General features: G+C 35.8%; 1 protein-coding gene across 1 annotated transcript in view; it reads left to right on the top strand.

Annotated features, from left to right (window-relative positions):
• The first annotated feature begins 2,480 nt into the window (after nucleotides 1-2,480).
• The window catches only part of hspb9 (heat shock protein, alpha-crystallin-related, 9), a 75,948-nt gene continuing 62,473 nt past the window's right edge, over nucleotides 2,481-15,955 (top strand). The window contains exon 1 of the mRNA XM_056752615.1: nucleotides 2,481-3,438. Coding sequence (XP_056608593.1) covers nucleotides 2,608-3,330 — 723 coding nt within the window. The 5' untranslated portion in view covers nucleotides 2,481-2,607 and the 3' untranslated portion in view covers nucleotides 3,331-3,438. The remainder of the gene's footprint in view (nucleotides 3,439-15,955) is intronic.

Genomic DNA, 15,955 nt, shown 5'->3' on the forward strand with positions numbered 1-15,955 from the left:
GGTAGTCAGCTCTTTATCTGACAGAGATTACCTTCTTGTTTTTTTATGGAGTTCGGAGTACGGCATTTGTACAAATTTGATCACATTTCATAGGTTGCACTCAAAACCTATGAGTGGTTTGAATACCCTTTAAACCACAATCCTCTACTGCATTCCAATCATACTAGGGTGTTTTTGTACACAAGGAGTTAAAGCTCACCTGCTTCGTATGCGAGTTACAACAGTACTATGTGACACATGATGACTTATGAGTACGTAGAGACAGCCTTATACTGCCTCAGTCATATTTCATCCATTGCAACAAATGACAAAATACACACACAATCTTTCTCTCTCTCTCTCTCTCTCTCTCTCTCTCTCTCTCTCTATGTATATATATATATAAATATATCTCATTCTGCTCTTTTAGTATTGGTAAGTCGTAGCTTGTAGACTTTGAAGGTTAAGATCTAACTCCCTACAGTTTTGACCTTGCCTCAGAATGACTGGCATAAGTTCATTGCTCTTTCTCAGCACCAGTGCCGTCAAGATGAAACACTTGCTCTCTTGTTTCAATTCAGTGTCTATAATCTGAACGTGTTCAGGAAAAAAGCTCATTCAAAAGCTAATCTTCAAAGCTAATTGCAACCTAATTCATACCCCCCCAGCAACTTCCTCCCTCTCCCTCTCTCTCTCTCTCTCTCTCTCTCTTTCCCAATCACAACACTCCCTCCACCCGCACGCCGTCAGAGGGAATGTCTCTGGGGAGTGGCTGCAGCCAGGCTTTTTGGGGGAGCTGTCAGACTAATAGATTTCCTTTTAGCTATGATGTGAACAGAGGAAAACCCTCCCTGCTGGGACATACTAAAAGCAAAGTTTTTACAGGTCCAGTGGAAGGCCCGTATGAAAGGTTTTGCATTTTTAGCATAACAAGTAAATGTGAAATCACTGCAATGCAAAGATGCATACTTTCAGTTCTATGTATTGTAGAACACAATGTGAATCTAAAGTCTTTCATTTCTATTTAATGTAGGCCTATGTGATTGTGTCTATGTATCCTGTTTAAACTGTTTTTATTCCATACAATTTTATGGTTTTTTGAGTGATTTGTGAAGGAGAGAATATAACAGATGAAAAAATTAAATCCTAGAGCGCCCTCTGGAGGTAGTGTTGTGCACAGCACTCGCATTAGTTCAGGCTTGTGTGAAATAGTCGTGTATTGGTCATATCTGGATGTTTAGCTAACACCCCCATCTAGTGTTTAATTTTCTACTTTTATATTATTAAGTTATTTCTGGGTATTTTTTTACAGTGGATTTCATTTTATTTTCTGTAAATTTCATGAAGTATCCCAAAAATATAAAAAATAATTTCACAGTGAATGAGTCAATCTCAAGCAACAAAAAAAAATGTTTTTTCTTTTCATGGTAGAGTTAAATTACTGAGCTTGATAAAGCCATGTGTACCATAATAAACTTTTGTGTGAACTTGTGGATAAAATGGGATTTAGCATCAAGTTCAGTATCTTCTTATGGGGACAAAAATTAAAAGTGTTAGCTACGAAAACTCAAATAATCCTGTTATTTGATTGTTTTTGTTGGTATCTTTTGTTTTCATTACAATGTTTCAGATGAAATAATTCTCCTGATTCTTTGTTTGTTGTAGTTTCAGGGTTAAATGTTATTACATTGGGCCTGTGGTTCCATATGCGTGTCACAAGTCTTAACTGTGTCATAGGTAAATATATCTCTGTGTTAAATATAGATGTGTGGTCATGTCGCAGATGTCTGTTCTTCTCTCTGGATGTCAGGAAGCTTTAGTCACAGCTTCTGTTCAGTGCCCGGCTGAATTCTGATTGCATTAGCTCATCGGGAAACTCCTCATTCATAGGGTATGTTGGGGACACGTCTTATAAAGAGTAGACAAACAAGCATTATGTCTTATTTGGGTCATAAGATATTTTAAATGTGAAATTTTAGAGGTTTGATGAAAGTTTATAAATTTGTTTTAGAAGAAATCATACAAATAAACATTTCTTTTTATATATAACATTACTAATATTTAGAAAACGAAAAATCTAATTTAAATATTAAATTAGTATTAACATTATCTATCTATTTTCTCAAATGTACACATTTTGAAAATATAAATGAATGCAGATAAAACATTTCTGTGTTGTTAAGTTAAATAAAAATAATGTTTATGAAACATGTTTCATTTTTTATTTAATGTATCAAGATATTTTGTCATTTGTATTTTTCAACAGTATTATTGTCTTGGTTATATTTCCTTTATAACTTATGATGTTATCTATCCTCCTTTTGGGAAATGACATCATAAGTGTAGTCAGCATAAACACATTGGGTGTAAAATGAGAATGGTGAGTTCATTCTCTTTGTATGTCATTTAGAGTTCCCAAACTTGGGAGCAGGACCAACTAGAGCCGTTAGACTGACAGTCAAAGAGACATCAGATTACAACTGTAAACTTATTATAGCCTTCTGAGTGTGCGAGTAGACAGTTTACTTGTATCTTAAAATTCTTACTGAAGACCTCACAGGTGTAAAACGATCAACAGTGGGTGTGTCTAGAACGCTGTTGAAAGAATATATAAACGGAAGAGACCTAATGCAAACAGAGCATCTGGTGAGAGTACAACCAATCCTTCAAGACACCGAAGAACCTCCAAACGCTTTAGGGTTCCCAGACGAACAGAAAGAAGAAGAAATGTCCCAGTCTCCCACCAAGAACTTCTTCATGGATGACCCTTTCTTCACACAGTCCCACTTCTTGTGGCCCAGACGCATCCTGGCTCTTTCTAGCTTCAGAGAGGACTTTCTGGAGCGCAGAGCTCAACTGATTCAGAGCCTCAGGAATGAGATCAGAGACGGCTTGCTAAAGGATCTGAGTGAGGATCTCCACAGAGAGTTCTTCAAGAGTCTAGATGATCAGTGCTGCTCTAGCGCAGAAACAGACCAGAACAACAAGGGAGACCTGTCTCTTACTCTGGACACTCAGGGGTTCTCTCCAGAAGATGTCACTGTGACAATATCTGGGGGACGAGTGGAAGTCATGGGAGCCAAACAGACAGAGAAAGAGGGTTCCTCTTCATCCACCAGCACTAATGCAGACTCAAAGGCCAAGGGATTTGTTCAAGCTGTGGAGCTTCCTGATCACCTGGATCCAGCCACCTTGACTTGCTCACTTGGGGAAGAAGGTCTCCTGCATATAGAGACACAAGAGTCTAAAGAGCAGACGCCAGAAGAGCATGTCATTCCCATTCGCTTCCGAACATCACTGAATTTCCCCATCAGGAAGGACAGCACAAACAAAAAGGAGGATGATGTTTAGAAATCAAACTAGACTGATGGTGCATTATACATTATGAAATATTTATATTAATGCAATGAATGTTCTTGCTGTAACTGTATATAAATGGCTTTAATAAATTGATGATTGGTATATTGGTATGTGTCACTTTATGAATTAACTACTTTGACATTTGACAAAGATTAAAGTTTTGCAATGACCTTTACCATCCGAAAACGTTAAAGGGGTCAAATGGCGGAAATACATGTTTTTCTGTGTCTTTTGTGTGTTATATGGTGCCCATGCATGTATTAGAAACGTAAAATTTAAGTGTGGGAACAAAATATGCATTCTATTTAAATGCGAATGCGAACCTAGACCTGCCTGAACGCCTCGTGTAACCACACCCCCACGCATGTGCGTCACTTTGTGGTATGATTTGACAAAGACCGGCCAAATGTATAGGCAAGTAAGGTGGGCGGTCTTGAAAATCTCATTGTACCGTCGCCGGGCGCAGCGTGATGTTCCGAATACGGTAAGAGGCGTTACATTTCCATGCAGTATTCGACCAATCACTACGCACTAGTGACCTGGCCAATCATAGCACACCTCGCTTTTCAGAGCGATAACTTTTGTAAAATATCAGCGCGTTTCAGAGAGGCGGAGCAAAGAGGAGATACAAACATGCACTGTATGATTTAACCTTAAATCGTGTATACACATTGTATTACATCTAAAGCAAACAAAAATGTTAGTTTTAGCCGAGTCAAATGACCCTTTAATATGATTGAGATTTTAAGATAAACATAAAATAACCATCTCCATTAAGGGGCATTTGGTTAGCAAAAAACACCTATATCTATATTTTGACAGATTTATCAAAAGATATGATGTTATATGCAATGATTCACGAACAGCCGTTTGAAGTGGTGTGAATGTGTTAATAGTTTATAGTGATGAAATTATTGTATGTAAGCATAAATGTAAGACTATCCTAATCATTATTTTATTTCGTTTTTTAAGCTACTGTCAGAAATTAAAACAAGTTTTGAAATGTTTGATGCAAAAAATGATTTTTTTGGAAGAGAAAATGTGGTGTAGGACTTTCCAGACAGGTGATGGCGCTCTTGGTGCAAGATTTAAGATTCACAGCAGTTTAGTTTTGTTCGTTTTACAAAATGCAAATCATTTTAACGACAAGTGCACGCATATTAGAAGAATGTTCTTCTTGCCATGCTAAACAAAGTATTTTTGTTGTTGAGATGTTTAATGGCTTGTGTCAAGTTAAGATATAAAGTAAGTTAACCAAAAGGGTAACGTATAAGTGCTGTCAGAATGCAGAACTTACATCAATATGAATTATAGTTACATTGACATTTACTTTTATGCATTTGGCACACGCTTCTATCCAGATTTGTTTGTATTACAGTGAGAGAGCTGTCACATTCTCTAATCTTAAATGCAAAAAAGCCCTTTTTTGGTAATTGTTTCGATGTTTCGTTAACTTTATATTGCTTAGATTTTTGTAAAATCAAAGTGACAAACATACAGGGTGACTAACAGTAATGATTATGGCAAAAACAAGAAATGTATGAAAGGAAATCAGGACAGCAGTGATATGTTGCACATTTATGTCTGATGGTATATTACACGAAAGGATGGTCAAAAGTAACCTAATCGCATGATATTCCACTTCTTGTTTCCAGGTTATTCCACATCATTATGCCTTACGCAGACTTTTTCTTTGATACAAAGATTGACGGGCATCTAATATCTTCTGACCATTCCTAAACTCTGTCAATACTCAGTAGAGCAAAAGTTCAAGGGATGAAAGGCTTTAGGATGAAACAGTCAGCTGGCTATAAAAGGTATTCTTAAAATGGACAGCAGGGGAATTTGACACCAGAAAATCATGAGATGAAGAGGCCAAATGCTGCCATTATATTCGGTTCCCTGGAGGAGCTAAATAAGAGCCTGTAAAGGTTTCTCTGACATTTTCAGCCTCAGGGACACCATTTGTTGTGGCTGCGATGCAGGTACAAAACACAGCGGTTAATATTTGATGTGAGCAACCTCGGGCAACAACATGGAGGAAGCGCACAAGGGAAACCACAAATGCCTCCTGCCTAATTTAAATGTCACCAGCATAGAGATTTTTGATCTCATTCCCTTTAACGAGAAATAACTTCTGTGCTGAGACAGAGAGAGCAAGAGAGAGAAAGAGAGAGAGAGAGAACAAAATAAAAGCAGTCGCTCAAGTCCATTCTCAACACCTGTCATTACCTCAGACTTTTCACTGCTTTTACAAGATTTTTGGCAGGAGGATACAAGGATACAATAGCCTAAAATTGTCTTTGAGCTGGCAAACGTGATATTGAGGCTAAGAACACTATAGTGGAATTCAATTGTAAGTGTATTGCCCTTAACAAAGAAAGTAGAAAATGATTTCACGCCATTACTAAGAACATCCTTCTGCTGTTACTGTATCTACAGTATAGCACAGCTTTTTGTAACATATTTTTCAGTTTTACTTCTATCCTTCTCTAGGTGTAACCGTAACCGTGATATTACCTTAGTATTTGGTTGACAATTTTACATAGTAAGTGGTGGTTTTGCATCTATTTAACATTTTGTCACATTGGTTATAAACTCTCTCTGCCTCCCCTCACTTATATTTTGATGTGATTTATTATTTTTGATTCAGAATAAAATACAAAATTAATGTGACTGGTAATTTTCTATATCAAAAAATTGTCTGGAAAGAAGGCATACATGTTGGGTTGGGCTCAACATATTTGTGGATAAATTATTAGATAAACTGTCTCTTTAAAGGGATAGTTGACCAAAAAATGAAAATACTGTCATTATTTATTCACCCTCAGGTTGCACCAAACCTGTATAAATGTATTTGTTCTACTAAACACAAGGGAAGATATTTGGACGAATTTCAGTAACCAAATGTCATGATTCTGCCTCTTTTGATCATGTTTTCTTAGTCTTCTTAGTTTTCTTGTTTAGCTTCCCATCAGTGTTTGATTCCCTACACCTGTCCCTTGTTAAGTATCCTTTGCTAGTTCCCCTATATAATGCCCTTGTGTCTCCTGTCCTATGTTTTGCTTTGTTTACCTTGTTTCTCTCCCATATGTTGCTTGTTATCTTTCCCTGTGGATATTGGTACCTTGTCTCAATGCCTTATTTCTCTGCTCCTGTCGGTTTCGTGAGAGTGTTTAATTTGTTCCTGTTCTCTTGTTTTTTGCACCCTTGTGAGTTCTTTTTTGCATAAAAACCTATATTTTATGCCATTCTTGTTTTAACTCCATGGGCGTTTTTGTATTAATAAAGTTTAAGTTTCGTGAACTGCTGCCTACACTTGGGTTCTCCTTCCTCGTTCCCCCCTCAACCCTGACCCCAAACCGATCTCGTCCCCCATTGACTCTCATAGTAATTGAATGAGATCTGTTCGGTTACAGGCATTCTCCAAAATATCTTCCTTTGTGTTCATCGGAACATAGAAATGTATGATATGCAACAAACTGAGGGTAAGTTAATGATAAAATCTTTTTTGGGTAAACTACCTTTTTTATGAAGTTTTGACAAACTTTAAATACAGTTTGAATTTGTGACATTTATACAATTTTCAAACACTAATATAGAAAAATTATTTCACTTGTTTGTTTTTGCATTATAACTTTAGTGGATGCATCCCCTGCACACTTAAAATAAAACTTTTTAATGGGAGCTCTCAACTGGCACACATCTCTTCCCAATTCTCTTCACAAACTTTAATGGTTTTGTATGGCCTCCAGCACAATAGATGACTCCAACATTGACAAGCAATCCTTGCGGGTAATCACTTGGATAAGGAGACAGCCTCAGTAGATCCACACCACAAGGTAAATATTGATCCTTTTCCACCCAACCCTAATGACAGTGTACCGTCTTACCAGGCAATTCAATGCCACTGGGAGAGGAGACATGTTCCCCAGACAGCCAGTATAATCTGCCCCACTGCACCAATAGAGCCCCTCCTTTTTGTTTGTGTCAAAGCATGCTTTCTTCCTGTCTCTGTCATTTCTTCTTGATGGTGCAAAAATCTGACATGTCAGTCCACACTCTTTAACCTCAGAGAACATTGTTGAAACACAGGATTCTTGTGATCTGAGGCCAATAAAAGAACACACTTTAAGAGGAAAGTTTAGGAGCCCTGTAAGGAAAGATAGAGATGATTTGTCTTTGGCACTGCTGACTTATTGAGTATTTGATTTTGCCTCTGGAAAGAAGTTCCAGGATGACCTGTTATCCTGACATTACTGGTTTTGCAAGACAATTTCTAGCCCATCTGCTGGACCAGAACCAAACCAGCATTGATCAATATGGAAATTTGTGCTGGTCTCAACCGGTTGTTTTGCACAGACGAGACCGGTTGTGATTCACTGTCTTGTCACTGTGAGGGCAACAATTTTCTAAGCAGTGAGGTCATTTAAGACTTCTGGCATAGGTGGTGTTCGGCTATATCCTAACATTAATTAATTGCTTCAGGCAGTTTAACTTCCCACATTGTAAAAGTCCTAAAAAAATGGAAATTCCGGTCTTTGAAAAAAACGCTTTATCGTGAATAACGTGGTTTTCATGTTTTTCTTGTAAATTTGTGTTCTTTCTGCAATTTAAAGAGTTTTAACCACACTCTAAAAATATTTGTTAAAACAACTCATTTTGTCCTTAACTGAACACTATCTCTCTGTTATTTCTTGGCACAAAAAGTTTTTTTTTTAAATAACGTATATTGTGTTAAATAGGGTTAAATAAACAATGTGTCATAATGAAGACATACTTTTCATGAATGCATATTTCAAAAAGACACATGAAATCTGTAAAAAGAACAGTGAAATTCTGTAAAATTAAAGGTTTTTTACATTACACGTGAAACCTGTAAAATTCAGTTCATTTTATAGCAGTGCACCATATACTGTCATTGAATATGAGATGTTTTGGCCAACATATTGATGTCTTTCATTTGAAAACATTCCAAAAACATTTGTTTAATTGTTTTCTTGGACCAAATAATGAATAAATGCAAAACCTAAAAGAGTACAGCATAGATGGACATTTTAATTGTGTTATTCTGTGGTTTTGATAGGATTACTATTGAACAGTTTTTAAATTGTGCATCTTAATGAATATTATTCAAACTGCAGTTTGGTTGTGTTGATTCAGTGATAACTTATTAATGGCTAATAAAATAAAAGCCACCTAGCACAATAAAACCCAAAAAGAGTTTTTGCAAACAAAGTCTTCTACTATTAAATGTGACAAAAATATAAGTAAAGAACAAGTATGTGATCCATAATGTTTGAATAGTTGGCTACGATTATATAAAGAAAATGATACAAGGAATTATACATAAAATATGTCCATTTGTCAGAAAAATTAAATATCAGTACAGTACAACAGCCAGTGCTCGGACAACAAAGATGAAGCAGAGAAAATGTGCTTTGTCTTTCTGATATATTATTGGTTTACAAAAGCATATAAAAACTAAAACATGACCAGACACAGTAAAGTGTTCAGCACCCCCCTGAGTGTTTCTCATTTTCTATGAGGACAGACATAATTAGAGCAATCAGCTGTGGTAAAGGGTCGTGTAGGTTGGAATTAGATCATTTTGCAGTTTAGTCTTTATGAGGGTCCATGCAGACCGAAGCAATAGGTGTCGCGAGGCGACAGTATAAAATGTGGTCTGTCGCGTCCAAACCCGAAAGGTATCCACGGCGACAGATATGAACTAGTAATAAAGATGGGTGTGTGTTCACAACACTGATTTGATTTGTCCAGCTGTCGGGAAGCGGGTTCAGTGAAGCGTCTGTCTGGGTCCTGACTCCAGGTACTTGGCCCTTATGGCACTTTAACGATGATTACGATATTTCAATGCATGGACGCCCGCAGCTCAAACGCATTAGCGTGAATGTGCTTCTGATAAATAGCAAATATTTACTTGAACTCGATGATATTGCTTGTACTAAAGCATTACTGGATAGATGCATAGTAACATGCATTTAATATGAGAATTTCATCAACTGAATTGAATTTTTATGAAATTACATATATTAGGTGCTGGCTATCCTTAAATTAAACAAACAGAATGAAACAAGCACTTTCTTTCATTTTTTATATTTATATCTCACATCGGGTTTTACCTTATCAAGTTTCATCATCTTGTTTTCCTTCTAAGTAATGATCCTTGACTATGACAGCATTCAGATATAGCACGGGTAAGGTGGGCTAGTTGTCACACAGTGAAATTGTCTCAGTAACTGTAAGTTTAAAGTCAAATGTCCAATTACACAAATGTGTTTCTATAGCATTGGTTTTGTTTAATGGCTTAATAACTCTCTTAAATTCAAAATATATTTTTTAATTCTTTCCTATTAATTCTATCATGATACACTATATGGACAAAAGTATTGGAACACCCCTTCGAATGAACAGAATTTACTATTTTCCATAATTTCAGTGAGCACAAATATTAATATTACAACACATAAAATGATATTCTTGGGAATTGTGCTTCTAGTGTTATAGCATCAGTTTGGGGCAGGGCCCTTTTTCAACATGAAATGTACATCTGCACAAAGCAAAAGACAAAGTTCAAAAAGTTATGCTACATTCAGTCTAGTGTGGAAGAACATGAACACCTTTAAGCCAAACACTCATCATCCAAACCCATCATTGACTTGTACACAGGGGTACAGTCATATCCGGATAAAAGAAGGCCCCTCCAACACTGTTGTAACAAAGATGGAAACAAACTTATTTTATATGGTATTGTATGGTAAAGCATTCATATTTGATTTGATTTGAATTACTGTAATAGATAAACATGTTTAAAAGGGGCGTCCAAATACTTTTCCATATGTCCACAAGCGAACACAATAAAATCACACTGGCATACATCTGGGTGATGGTCTGTCATACAATGAGAACAAAATTTGAATGAACGATTGGTGTCAGCAGGGCCATTATTTCATGAAGGCAACTTGTCCTATTTTTTAAGTTGTCATACATTTATAGAATTAAAAAATACAACATTTGTTGGCCATAATTACAGTTATTAATGGAACATCTTCACATTTCTTGCTCTTTATTTTCATGAAGTTTTATTCTTCAACAGTATTCAGAGCAAACAAAGGCACAGGAAAAACACTTTTCACTAACTGTTGAGTTAAAATGACAAATTAAATGTTCATATTTGACCCAACCGTTGTTGGAAACGACCAAGCATTTTGGGCTTAAGTAGGTTCTACAGATTATAAAAAAGTAAGAAAGATATGGTTCTTCACACTGAAAAAAATAACTTGTAGAACTTACTATTTTTTAAATCAATTGTGCTGCTATAATCCAAGTACAACTTACTAACCAGAATAAAGTAAATTCTACTTATAAAATACATTTAGAATTTCTTGAAATATTAATATTACTATGAACAAAAAAAGATTTTGTTGAACAAAAACATGTCTAACTCAAACTTCACATGTCATATTGAACTGTATTATTTTTTTACAACATAAACGGTCAAGTGAGAAGAGACCGGTCATTAGCACATTTACTGCTCAATGAGTGAAATAACACATTTTAAGACTAAAATTGTGCCTCCCTCAGGCAAGGCACAAGCACCACTCTTCTGATCAATGGTAACCACTTGACACAATTTTTTTACATAATACCAAAACTCTCCAGATACCAGATAATCGACACAAAACATGAATAAGTCTTTCTTTTTACAGAAAAAAAAATTAATTGTCAGTTAATCTGGAAAAAAATTATATCCTAAATATCTATTCTCAACACAGAGTAAATATGTTAACCTAATTTTACCAATTTAAATGGGTTAAACGTAACACAATTGAGTTGTATATACTTAATAATTTTCTCAATCAAAATGAGCTCAACAGCTGGTATAACTAAGACAACAAATCGAAACAACATCCTGAGGTTGAGTTCTGTTGCTAAAAACAAAGATCAAAAGCCACAATAACAAATATGTATTTTTCATCAGCATCTGATATAAGAGAATGACATGGTCCATGGAGGAAGGGGTGAATAAAGAAAGTGAAAGTAAGTGGCATTGTGTAGCAAATTAATATGATGTCTAATCTGAATATTTGTAGCTATAAAAATATTGGCTTTATACATAGAAATGTTCTTAGACTTAGAGCTTAGCCTTGTTCTCTTGCCAAGATAAATAGTTGTAATTAAAACGTTGCTGCAGGCCTGTTTATGCTAGAGGCGGGATAGTTTTGGCTCAATAAGTGTTAAATGTAAGTTGTTGTTGGAGGTGTCATCATTTACCGGCACCTTCAGCGACAACAACGACAATTGTATCCATATATCAAAAAATTGCAAACACCTCTATTGATATACATGTGAAGGATTTCTATTTTACTATTATGTCACCGCTGGTTATAATGACTTTTAAACATACCCAATAAGACCTTTTGGAAGTAAAACCCTTACTGTTGAAAGCATTGAATGAGATCAAATAAACCCATTTAAACCACAGAAGAGAAAGGTTAAAAATACAGTCAAGAAACAAATTAATAGAATGAAGTGTTGCTTCAATGCGTATATTTTAAAAAGGGATTCTGGCTTACTGTGGCCTCTCAAACACTACATTAAAAGATTAAAGTTTATTTAAGGATACAATCAATTAAAGCGGTCAGTTTTGCAACTTACTACACATGTCAAATAATGTATAATATATAATTAATCTATTTCCTATGTTGGCCCAGTTACCTATTTATTGACAGTAATCCTCAGTGTTTTCTAACATTAAAACTGTCCATTCCCTTCTCATCTGAACAAAAACAAAGCAATAAATATTGACAATGTTGTAGCAAAAGAGTTTATTGTTTGGCCTAGTTGAGGTGAGCTCCTCAAATGTGTAGCTCCATAATACTGAGGAATCCCCTAAACCCCTCACAAATCTTACAATACTTTAAAGCCACTACATATCATTTTTTTCTAATTGAGGTTTTATTCCTAAATAGGCTGTACAGGCAGACTTGTATACAAAAAAATCTAAAAGAGCATGCATTGATGAGCAATGTTTACATTAGATGATTACTTATTATGATGTAGGATGTGATGGCAAACTGATATGGTGGTGCGATGAGGTCAATGTTATGAAATTTGAGCAATTCAGTTGAGTAATCTAAATAAGACTAGTTATAACAGTGTCACCAGCTGTAACTAAAAACTTAAACAGTTAAACAGATGTAAAATGAACAAAACCAGAAATTATTCACAATTCAAATTTCCTTTAAATTCATTGATGCAAGGCTATTCCTAAGAGTCCTCAAATTTACAAAACTTACAAAAGACAGATTTCTTCAAATGACTCCCTCAACCCTTTGAAAAAAAAACATTTTACAGCAGTTTTTTGCTCCAGCACATGACCCCAAACTCAAGGAAATGCAGGCTGCATAAATAATGGCTTTTTGGGACCCAGCAGGAGTCTCCAAAACATATATTTGCTTTTTAAATGAACTCTTTCAATGTGTGAGTATAAACTGATCATTCACTCATTTACTGCCTTTTAGCAAGGATTGTTAGGCTAATGTTACCTAAATAATATTCATGCCTTTCCTCTTGTGCATTTGGCAGACACTTTTATCCAAAGCGACTTACATTTCATTGTACTGTACATTTGTTTCTGAGGATGTGCAATCCCCTGGGACTGGACCCATTATCTTGGCATTGCTAGTGCCATGCTCTACCCACTGAGCCACAGGAAAGCTAACAAACTGATAAAGTTTTTAACATGTCCCTCTCCACACACTTGTAAGATGTATTATGTTCCCCTGCTGCAGCTAGCATCTCAATTTACCATCTAAATCTAAAGACATATAGTTCTCATGTTGCTTATTACGCCTTTATTTATCGTGAGCACAAAAAACATGAGCATGTTCATAGAGATGGAATATTTTGATGGTCATTTTCCCTGAACTCTCAGATTTTGGCACAAGACGCGAGCCATATGTTTGTACCCATCAACAGACACGGCAGCTGTGTGGTGGGCCTGGAAGCTCATCATCCATCAAACCAACTTTGGTTTGAGTCTTGTCTTGGGTTTTGCCAATTTATTGTTGACTAGAACCTGATTTTGGTGTATATTCTATAGATTCTACACAAACACTTGTTGATTTAAAACAGTATTAACGGTATTTCGCTTTTTTAATTTACTTCAGGAATTCTCCAGTTACGAAAGCAACATCGAGAATCAGTTTTCTTGTTCTTCTATTACTTTAACACGAATACTTGAGCTCAACAGATGTTTTTTAATTAGCCATGAAAATAAGAATCCTCTGTTTTATCTGTGCTCACACGGAGCTTTGAATTCAGAGTTCATCTTTATTTGCGTTTTTATGTCACATTCGATCTTCAGAACACATGGCATACAGACATTTCCATATGCTTATCTTCTCCTCATCAGACATGACAGGTTGGAAAAATGAAGTCGTGACAGATATTTGTATATGCAGAAAAGCTCACTGTCAATCTTTTCAGCAGTTAACCCTTTTCCCCTTACATCATTCTGTTCAAGAACAATAAGCAGTAACTCAGATACAGGATTCCCTCTGTGATGATTTGCTGTTGTTTATTTAACATTGAATTGACAGCGAACAGCGGTGTACATGAGATTATCACATTTCAGAAGCATTTGATTAAAGCTAAACCTGGTGATAAATCAAATGAGTCCACCCTCTCTGGCTGCTTTTTTCAATGTTTCATGTTCTCAATGAACATGTTATCATCCCAATAATTCTTGCTTTCAGAGTAACCCAGAAAAACAGTAACAGATCGGGGTTGCTTCACTTCTTGTGTTTGCTGATGTTGCTCCTGAGGTTGTCAGAACATCCACAGGGAGCTCCTTAGGATCCTTTAGTTTGGCTAGATGTGTTCACTTAATGTGCTGTTTTCTCTACTCCACATGTCCTCATTTTAATTTGCTGTGGAGTTCACAGACAAAGATTTGACTACATTGTTAGAATGTTCTTCATTTAAAAGATGCAATAGTATAGTATTTTTAATTTGTCTGATTAAATGACTGTGTGATTATTAAACTCCTTTTTTTATGTACAGTTACTTTAAACCAGGCGATTGAAAAATAAGGTTTAAAGATACTGTGTGTAGTATTTGTATGGGATATTGACAGAAATCTAATAAAATATACATTGCTACGTGTATAAAGACTAATGAAGTGTTTTGTTTTTCTTACCTTAGAAGGAGCATTTTTATATACATAATGAAGAGTTAATTTACAAAATGAGAACTTGGTTTTTAAAAATGTAAAAAAATCAATTATTTTTATTGTGGATTCCAAATAATTTCAGTCAAACTGCAGTTGGTTTGTTTTGATTTAAATACAGCTATCTAATACAACAAAACACAATAAAAGCATGATAATATAATAAAGAAAAATGTTTTTTTAATGATTTATCTCATTTTGGAAACAAACACTTCATGTAAACACCGCGGGTCCCCTTACATGGAATTAGTCATGATGTTTCTATAGTATCCCTAAACAGACAAATTGCTCTACAGAGCATTTCATAAATACATTATCTTTGTCACCAGAGCATCGAAAACGTCAGCCACCATAGTGCTTCGAAAGGGAGGGGTGGAGTGAGCCGTTGGTTTTAGTTCACAACCTTTCCACTAGAGGCCGCTACAATCTCCACTTTGTTGCTCTAAAAAAATATAGGTTTCAAAATATTGTCCTATTATACATTTATTATTTACTTGAATGGTGTATGTCAGTTGTGTTACTTCAGTTAAAATAAGTTATTATTTTATAATTATTTATTATATTTTAAATTGAACCCCTATTTCTTGGTAAACCTTAAAAACAACATTGTTTGCACATCTAGCATCTCTTCAGTGTGGCAAGGCATTCACTTGTTTGTTAATGTGCTTTTCTATTTTTAAATGCCGATTTTGTAACCCTGGGATTTGTGGAAGCATTGAACACACATGAAATCTCAATAGTCTTGTAGTGGCCAGTGAGTGTTAACCTGGAGTTCATGGTTCAGTAAGCCCATTGCGGGGATGCTTCTTTTAGACTGGGGGATGGTTATGGACTCCTGGCTGGAGTATTGAACAGGCCACAGGTGTTGAGGTTGCATGAGGCCTTCAGGGCTTTGGTCCTGGCTGTCAACTTTGATCAAGTCCTCTAATGGTGCTATTACGCTAGAACTGCCACACCAGAGGGATGGTAGAAAAACTGGAGTTACCTCAGGTTTAGTTACCTCAACAGAGAGTTCAGTAACCATGAGAATCCTCATGTTCTCAGTTCAATTGGCTGAATTTGCTGAAAGACCCAGTATATGCTATTGTTTTTAAATGAGGCTGAAAGAACAATTATGTTAAAGACAAACAATAATGTGTAGGTTTTTGTATGTGTAATGCCATTTTTAACCTTGCATGCCCACAGGAAACTGTTCATCAGATCAAACATATGATCAATGTCTGCTTTATCTGTATAGCACCAGATCCATATTGTCATATTGTTTAAGTCATCTGGGATGTAGGTGACTTATGATGATCAGTGGGTGAGCATTATTGAGGTCTCACTTCTTTTCATAACATGCTGTGCCATCGGCACTGGAGA

The sequence above is a fragment of the Triplophysa dalaica genome, chromosome 7 (genome assembly GCF_015846415.1).
Source record: "Triplophysa dalaica isolate WHDGS20190420 chromosome 7, ASM1584641v1, whole genome shotgun sequence".
NCBI classification, from domain to species: domain Eukaryota; kingdom Metazoa; phylum Chordata; class Actinopteri; order Cypriniformes; family Nemacheilidae; genus Triplophysa; species Triplophysa dalaica.